Raw genomic sequence first — 9,666 nt, forward strand, 5'->3', positions numbered from 1 at the left:
GTGCGTTATTTAAAATAGTGTAGAGGTAAGTTTGTACGTTTATCTTTACCGGATTATAGCAAGAACATTCCCATGATCACAGGTTATAGTTTCAGGATAGACGATGGCTATTTTGATGGCCATTTCAGTTGAATTAAAAGCTCGTTACTAATTTTATTCTTTCTTTATGAATTATGTTTTCACATTCTAGTTGCGTACGGAATGAGAAGCTAGTTATAATATATTTAAATACTTATTATTTGTTTACTATACCTGTCCTAGGATATTATTTATAATTATTTCTGGCTGTACTCAAAACGCTTTTCACAAAGACCATATGGTTTTAAAGAGTTTGTCAGAATCTTAAGAGCACTTCGCTTGACAGTGATTGGCCACCGCGTAGCAATTACAAGCCTTGACATGGGAATTTCTGACTCCTTATGATTAGTGAACCGGAATGAAGAAGTTCTGGTGAATGAAACAATAAACAAGTATGTATTATATAAAGCAGATTGTGGCTGTATGGCTCATTGGTTCAAGGAGTTAGTTATAAAGGTTCGATTGACCGTGTTGGGAACATTCCGTTATTCATAGCTCGTTTCTTGACAGGCATTTTGGAGCATTGGTTGTGCATTATTAGTAGTAATTCAAGTCACGTGACTGTTAATTTGTCGGTAGAATAGTACATATTCTAACTTAAATTGGCGTTGAGGCTTTGTGCAAGCCCTCCTGATGTACCTACATCAAATACTCTACCGCCAAACAGAAATACTTTGTAAAGTGAGTGAGCCAGTAACAATAGACAAAGGGACATAAAATCTTAGTTCCCAAGATTTGGGGCGCATTTTCAATGTTTGAAAATACGCTGTCTTAAAGGAATATAGGTTTTTATATATTGTGCTGGGAATTAATCTCTTTTTTTTTTGAAACAGTAAAAACAGTTATTCACTTTAGCAAATTAGTTGTAATATTTAGTAGTTTAGTTTCTTAGTTAAGTTTTTGTCGTATATAAATTCAAATTTAATAACTGAAATGAAGTATTTTAGTAAGTTATTTTATTGTTGATATACAGTGAAAACAAATAAATTTCAATTTCAATAAAGTTCCTTGAAATAACTGAAAGGCAAAACAATTATGGTTAGTTTTATTTGTAACATAAACGAAATCATTGTGATTCGTTTTATTAAATAAATAAACGGTACATTGAATCGAAAATAAATAAATGGTGATAGCGAAAGTTTTACTAATAGAATTTTATTTATATCAATATTAATAAAGACTCGGCGGTAGTCCTGTGTGTGTGTTAGAAAGCTGACTTAACCAGTGTAATTACATGGACAGGGGACATAACATCTTAGTTCCCAAGGTTGGTGGTTGGTGATGTAAGGAATAGTTAATATTTTTTACGGCACCAATGTCTATGGGCGGTGGACGACTTACTATCAGGTGGCCCATCTGCGCGTCCGCCCACCTATAATATTTAAAAAAGTCATTTATTGAAAATAGCTAAATAATGTTGCGTCCCACGACCCATAGAAATGTGAAAATCGCGCGGAGCAGAGTATATGATCGTAGTAGTGATATGTCATAGTAACAGGATTTTTTAGCGCCTAGCTGTTTTGTTATAACCTGGTATAGGTAATGCCATACCATACTTACAAAATAAGTCCTTCCTATACATAATTCATTTTATAGTCACGATGGATATTTAATAAAAACAGCGTAATGATTGCTGAGCCCAAGGACTTTTAATTATGCTAATAAATAATTTCATATCAAAATAAACAATCGTAATTTCAAAAATCCGACCCCATCATTCAAATGAATTGCATGATATAATTTTATTATCATCCCCATGGTTCGGAATGCGAAACACGTGGTGACTGATTCGATTCCTGTTCAAAATATTTGCGACATGTATTAAAGTTGAGAAGGGTGGGACGATATTGACATGTATTATGTACATATATATACACATACTAGCCGTAAACCACGGTTTCGTCTGTATTATATATTACCATAATATAATATCACTATAACATTGCCAATATCGTGACTATATACTACAGCCTATTCTAATCACTGAAGTAAAGACAAACAACTTTGAAGTTGCATTGGCGTGATATAATTGGTCGAGATCTTGAGTAATCTATGGTGTATCCGGTAATTCCTAAGATTAGCGCACTTATTCGAACGAACTCCAATTATATTATTTATATTTTCTTCGCTTCCTTCGAAGATACAATTAACCAGGTAGTCCTTTTATCCTAAAGGCACTGTCCGCACGACATTTTATAATGATCGAACTTCACTTCAAGAAGGTCGTATGATCGTATAATATTTATGAATTATGGATATATCGACTATTCCTTGCAATCACGTTTCCGTTATATAATATAATACACCCAAAAACAATGCATGTTACAAAAAAAACTACTAGAGAATCAAAATGCAATTTTTTAGAAGTAGTCTAGTGATTATATATTAGCATTTTAATTCAAACAACTTTTTTAATAATTTTATTTTCGTATTATTATATATTATATAACAAGTAAAGTATATTTGACTTGTTACGTATGAACGAATTTTAAACAAATACTTGTATAGATTTCTTCTTATAAGTAAAATAACATAAAAAAACTGTGATAACTGAACACGAATACAAATCAACGGCGACCAAACAACATAACCGAACAATTCTCGACCTTATTACACGAACAAACGTAGAACTATCAATTTCCAATCCGCCTCCCAAACAAGCTTAAAATTTAAAATAAATCAATACATTGTAAGCCATTCACAATTCATCAATGAATGAATGAAAGAACCATGAATGAACAAGTGGACCGCCAGACAGTGAGGCGTCATATTGTAAAACGTTTCTAAGAAAGCATTGTCAATTTTTATAGTATGGACATTGACTTTGGAATGTACAATGCGCAGGTGGACATTAAATAACCTTTTCAGACTCATTTCCGTCCGGCTTTTGTGTTCAGTTAGTGACAAGAGCTCGGTGCTTGAACTAATTGTATTCTAATGTCTAGTACAGTTTAAGTATGTTAGTAAGTAGGATGACATCAAGTGTTTGTCACATAAATAAATTATAGAGATTATTTAAATTTTAACATATTATTTAAACCTAAAATCCATTAATATTTAACAGTAATTATAATGTACACTGTTTCAAATAACTTACCTAATATATTTGTGTTTTAGTATGTGTGTGTATATATATATATACATTAAATATGCTGTGTTTATTGAAAGCTTACCCACGTTAAATAAATATATTATGTCTGAAAAAGTATAATTATCCTCCTCTCATTATGTTAAGGAAAATCTTTGAAGTTTGAACTCGCATTGGTAGCGCGGTGAAATACCGCGACTTGTAGGATACACTTTCACAACACACATTAATACAACAAATTACACACATCTTTATTTTTAACGGTATGTATCAATTATTGAAATACAAAACAAACAATTCTTTATAATATATAATACTTCGATTGTACTTAAAATGCAATTTGTATCGACTTATTTTTACACAGGATCAAAACGGTAATGCAAACAATTGTACATAATTGTTTATAAATTATCGCATGTTCCGCTTTGAAGAAATTTATTAAGGGTTTCCTTCTTCCTTGCTGCCTGTGCCCGAAAATATTCTAAGGCATGTATACCCAACAACCCGCTGTGACGCTACGTGGTGTTATAAGATTCGTATCTTAACAAGCTTATATTCTTAACAAGCGACCTTTGCTTAGAAGTTAGCAGAATTAGGGATCGTTACTGATTTTTTATTAAAATCGATAAATGTTAATATAAACTCTATCACGTACCGTTCAAAGCGGGTGATGTTGTCACCCGCTTTGAACGATACGTGCAATTTTGTTGTTTTACTACGTAAATATTCCCCAAGGCATGTCCACCTGCGACGCGGGTCCCGCTACCTTCTTCCGATTGCCGATTCACGGTCTCCATTCTAGGACTCGTCTTCATCAATGATCTTTCGACATTTATACGTGAGCAAAATACTACACAATCGCATACCCTGTTTTACTGCACACTACTTTAAAACCCTTAATATTTTCAGTGATAAATGCGTTGGTATATTACATCAGCAATTACTGTTATCTTCATCGATCGAATTTCATTAAAATTCATTTATTTGGTTCCACGTTCGAGTATTTGAATGATTCACATTATTTTAATGGGTTTTTGAATATTCTTTTCACGTTATAAGGTCCCCAGAGCTCGAATTCGTTTATAAAATGATTAAGTGTTTTTGTGTGAAGAAGAATCTGATTAACGTCATTATATTTTCAAGAGATCAGCCGCTCGACCATCAGCTCGTGCTCTCTGAGAAACGAGAGTACAAAACTAATAACTTACTTAATCCGTGCTATAAATAATTTCTTGTCAGAAACGCCTTAAATATGGTCTGGTAAGGTAGCCACTAGATCTACGAGGTAATACTCAATAGTATGAAAGTCTTATCTTTATAAAGCCTGATATAACTTATGTTTTCACACAAAACTAAATACAAAATTTATTTAAGTATATATTTTTACAGTATCGTTTTTTTTATTATATTTATTTACTTATTAAAAGCGTAACAAAAATGATTGTACAGTTATAACTCAGTACTAAAATAAGATCACATAGGATTACAATTTTGATTGTTAAAAACGAGTAGGTATAAGAATAATATATATAAGTATAATGTTTGATATTTATGATAACAGCCAATGTAACCGGAATTCAGCCTGTGGCTTAATTTCCGTCATCATTAAATTATGAGTCAAAGTTTCTTGTCCAAAAACCATTTTATTAATTTTAATATTTAATACTGTCTCCACAAACATTTGCGCTTGTATCTTTTTGAATTAAATTTCTGTATTATATTATACATTGATTATTTTTTTATCTCCGTTACATTATTAATAAGCTTAATTGTATTTTAATAAATTGTATATTTGTTATTCATATAATTGTTTGTATTTATATAAGTGCATAACTGCAATACTATATAATAATAAGTAACAAAAGCTTGTGTTTTTGTAATACAGCCGTGAAATCCGCCAACGATGATTACGCTATGAAAGATAGATTAACGTTGATCCCCTAGATTTGGTCAGTTCCTCGAACAACGCGATTTCTCTGTTTTTATGGCTATTTTCAAGTTATAATCGCTTACAGCGTTCCTTGGAATAGTCTTGGATAATCTTCCTCCTCATTTAACAACCCCGCTTTTCATTTTACAAAATAATATTTTATATGTCATCTTCAACATTTAGATATTATAATGGCAACTCCCAGCTTTGCTTCTTAAATTATTATAAGGATAATGAGATTTCTTTATTATAATCAATAGTAATATTATCAATTACTGCTTTCACGAATTTCTGCTTGCCTAAAGGTTGACTGATACAGTACAGACTCAATGCCTTTAGGCATTAAGTCCGCCTTTTGTCCTACTTCACAATGTATGGTGGTCAAAAAAGTATTTAAATAAATAAAAATAATAATAATAGCACCATGCGTTCTTTTTTTAAAATGACTGTTCACTGACCTAGCAGAGGTATTGAATTTATATTGTAAAATTCGCATCACTGAAATAGTTATCAATTTACTTTTTATACAAAATTTTATAATGAAATATATTTTTGTACAAACTAAAAGTAATTATAAAAAATATTTTATCCCAACGTATGTTGACAATATAAAAGTTACCTAAATTCTTACTGTGAATATGCACATCTTATCGCACGTCTTGTAAGATTATTTTGATTTTACACATTAAATATACTTATAATTATTAAATGAATCATAATTACGCCCACCTGGGTATTTTTACAAAACCGAATACCCTTTCAATTTTATCTTAACCCTTCATAATTTATCGTATGAGAATATCATCCTTAATTAACGAGATATAACGCATAGAATCCTAAAGCACTCGTAGATAAATGTTTTAGCAATGTTTGCAACATATTGTTGCCATACCTATTGTTCCATTGCAATCGTGATGCGTGATCGTTTTAAGACTCGACAGATTTTTAACAAAGAAATAAATTTTTAGCAAGGATTGTTTTTTGCACAATTTTCTTTGTTTGTTTGATCAAACATCAAACAGATGATGCGGGTGAAGTAAATTGTGTTGATATATTATGAAAAAGTAAGACATATATAAAACAGTAAGACTTAGCCATTAGATTTGGCCACCTTTCAATTCCATTCTAGTAAAAAAAAACTTTTATAATAATTACGGCAGTCGTGCAAATCATCCACTGGTCAATAGATGGGCACATTAGATCATAGATATTAGTACCGTAACAGACATAAACTAATTCTTCAAACACAACACGCCACCAATGTGGTTTACGAATAATCATTCCATATAATTCGCATATTATATAACACTAACTCAATCTTCTTATCAGTCGAAACAGAGAAATATTAAGTGTTGTTTTTGGGTGTAAATTAATTAAGAAGCGGTTACTACTCTACCCTACCATAACTTAAATAAAAGTATAACCTACACAGCCTCACAGCTTCATCACAACTGATGTGTTCGTGTTGCTTGAAGTGACAGCGACAAAGAGACTGAAAGACTAATAAGTACTATTCGTATGTTAATATTTTCAAAGGGTGAATATGTCATAACTAAAGCACAAGATAGCTAATTTTCAATACCAGAATATTCTCAGTAGTATTTGTATGTGAACTAACTTAGGTGGAGTTTCCAATAGCTTAGAATTTGTATTTAGACGCGACTTCCAGATGAGACAATTGCTCTAATTTATGCTTTTATTATTAGCTTATCAAATGAAATTGACAATTTATTTACGCGGATTTGACAGTTATAAAAGTCGCAGGTTCGACTGACCCCTTTGGGCTATTGTTGTACCCTCCTCACATAAACATTACGCGTAACTAGAGGAGAAAATAGGTATATTAATAAATTCTTTTAAATAAGCATTATTAGGATTCTTTAAAATAACCTTCCATTTTCAAAATTTATTAGATCCATCTTGATACCACTTTTTGTGATTCAGCTTTTATATATAGATATTAAAATTGCTTATCAATAAAATATGTTCTCGACATATTCTGCCATGATTAATTTTTATAATTCAATTTTATCCAAGTTCTACGACCTTGTTTGATATTTAATTCAGTAAAAGTAGAGATCTTTCCTCATGTTATATTTGCCATAAGTCGTGAATATTAGTCGTTATTCATCATATTGGATCTGCAAAATCTTGACGTTATCAGCATCAGTTGTCGTACTTACAAAACTTTCAACTACAAAAAATAAATCACCACGAACTAAACCAGTCAATAGTATTTGAGGGACGAATAAAATATGTTTCAATGAAGCACTAATAATCAAATCAAAACACATCATATTGCACTTAACGTTCAAAAGAAGTCCAAAGAGTTACTCTCAAATTATTTCTGACATGATAATAACATGAATTGATTCACAATTACTGCTATAACAATATTATTCAGCCCTTTTAATATTTCATAAACTAGTTCTGTAATAAGGGTTCCTGGAGGGCGGAGCTAATGTATACCCACCCTTCGATTTCTTTTACCAGTATCAAAATCACGTGTACAGCATACGGCTCATATTATAGGGTATTCGTACCTAATTAATGTGTTGCTACTAAGTTGGATGAAAAGGTTTTGATACTGGACATTTTTATTTTCAATGTTTAAGTCCATTAACAATTTGTATTGATTTATTATTATCCAACATATGATTTATTGAATATGATCAATACTTCAAAATATTTTAATGATTTAACATTACTATACACAGTAATGTTTTTCTAATGTAACGAGTAATATTAAATAGTAGTTATTGCAGTTAAAAATAGTCTGGCGCCAGTTTTTAAGTCCAACATATGCCAAAATAATTTTGTTTTTGAAAATAAATATAATTGAATACTAATAATTACCCTTATTACTTATATTAAATTTAGTTAAAACTGAATTATTTAAAAAAAAAGGTTAAAAAATACATCAAAGGTTAAAAAATCAAAAATCCCAATAAAACAGTAACGAAATTGAATTTAATGAGACAGATATGAGGGATGTTAGCGAGCCATACAAAATTATTCATAGCTACTAAAATGCTCCATTCATAAGAATACAGTTTTTTTTTTCACTAACGCTGGGGCTGACGGCTCACCGACAAAAGGGTGGGACGGGCTAAATAATTGCCAAAACGCTTCGAGTGAGGCCCATTGTATTTATTTACAATGGGGTGCACTAAGTGGGGGTAGTTTTTGTAATTGTTACTTTAGGAGATCTCACCCTGCGTAATCAGTCACAAGGCGAACGCCAAACAGGGTGCAACTCAAAATGTCTCGATCTTTCTTAGTGGACGCGTTAATTAGTGAGACGAAAGATTGCAAGAAAACTGAAATGTCAAGTGATCCGTTACAAACTTACACACACCTCATGTCACATCATCTAGATACCAGACCGAAGTTTCTTCCATACCCTTACCCCGGAAGCTTGAATAATTTGCTAACTCTCGGGTTACAACATCAGCAAAGAACCCCGGATCTCTTCAGGCCGTTCTTGGAGCAACTTAATTTTCGCTACCCATTAATCCATCAATTACCGCGCCAACCTGAAATATATGAACCGGTTCAAAACGAAAGTCGTTCTTTTGAAACTTACATGAAAACCGAAGAACAGGAACCTGTCAACTTCGTTAATAGGAGAAAGAAATCAGTTTCTCCCTACTTACATCACCCTTACAAGCCTATCGCTATATCGCCTGCTAAAAGTCAAGGTCAGCGATCTCCATCTTTATCCAGTGAAAGCCGAAATGGTACTCCAAGTCCACCACTCGCTCATCCAGAGGAGTTACTCCCAGGTTACTCTCAAGATCTAAAACGCATGCCGTTGAAAGAAGATTCCAGCAAACGTATCCGAACAGCCTTTACAGGAACACAGTTACTCGAGTTGGAAAGAGAATTTTCAATGAACATGTATTTATCGAGATTAAGAAGAATTGAAATCGCTTCTAGGCTAAAACTATCAGAAAAACAAGTAAAGATTTGGTTCCAGAACCGTCGTGTTAAGTTGAAGAAGGAGGAAAGTCCTATGACTAACGACGGAAAAAATAAGAAATGCTGCTGTTCGAAAGCGTCTTGTTCATCGAAAAATAGTTCAACATCCTGTGAAAACGACCAAGAACAAATAGATGTGGTCAGTGACAATGACGGCAGTTTTGAAGCTCAGAATCTATCGAGATACTCGTGATTTTGATTCAATTTTGTACACTACATTTATTGTATTAATATAAAATGCGCTTTGAAAAATCAGTGAGAAAAGAAATCGTACACAATGACTTAACTTCAAAACTAAACGTAGTATTCTGTCACAATGAAATTAAACTAAAAAAACAGTGATTATTTAAATGTAAATATAACTAATTTATAAATCGCATATGTAAAGAATGGATGGTGATATAAAATATATTTTCGTAAATTTTTACCGCTTGTTAGATATAAATAAATTTTATCATATGAATTTCCTTGTTTGATTTCTCTGCGGAATGCCGGAGTGTTGGCGGGTATTTGAGGGGATAAATGGAATGGCATCACTAATTTTATTAGGGACTCGGAATCTCAAGTGCTTGTAGGTTATTGGAATATT

General features: G+C 32.1%; 1 protein-coding gene across 1 annotated transcript; it reads left to right on the forward strand.

Moving 5' to 3' along the window:
- The first annotated feature begins 8,358 nt into the window (after nucleotides 1-8,358).
- LOC126772383 (GS homeobox 1-like) lies at nucleotides 8,359-9,270 on the forward strand. Its single transcript, XM_050492738.1, has one exon. It carries the CDS (start codon nucleotides 8,359-8,361, stop codon nucleotides 9,268-9,270), a length of 912 nt encoding a protein of 303 aa, XP_050348695.1.
- Nucleotides 9,271-9,666: the final 396 nt, after the last annotated feature.

The sequence above is a fragment of the Nymphalis io genome, chromosome 12 (genome assembly GCF_905147045.1).
Source record: "Nymphalis io chromosome 12, ilAglIoxx1.1, whole genome shotgun sequence".
NCBI classification, from domain to species: Eukaryota; Metazoa; Arthropoda; class Insecta; order Lepidoptera; family Nymphalidae; genus Nymphalis; species Nymphalis io.

Excerpts from the sequence above, each read along its gene's own strand:
- LOC126772383 (XM_050492738.1), top strand. The coding sequence starts at position 8,359 with ATGTCTCGATCTTTCTTAGTGGACGCGTTAATTAGTGAGACGAAAGAT.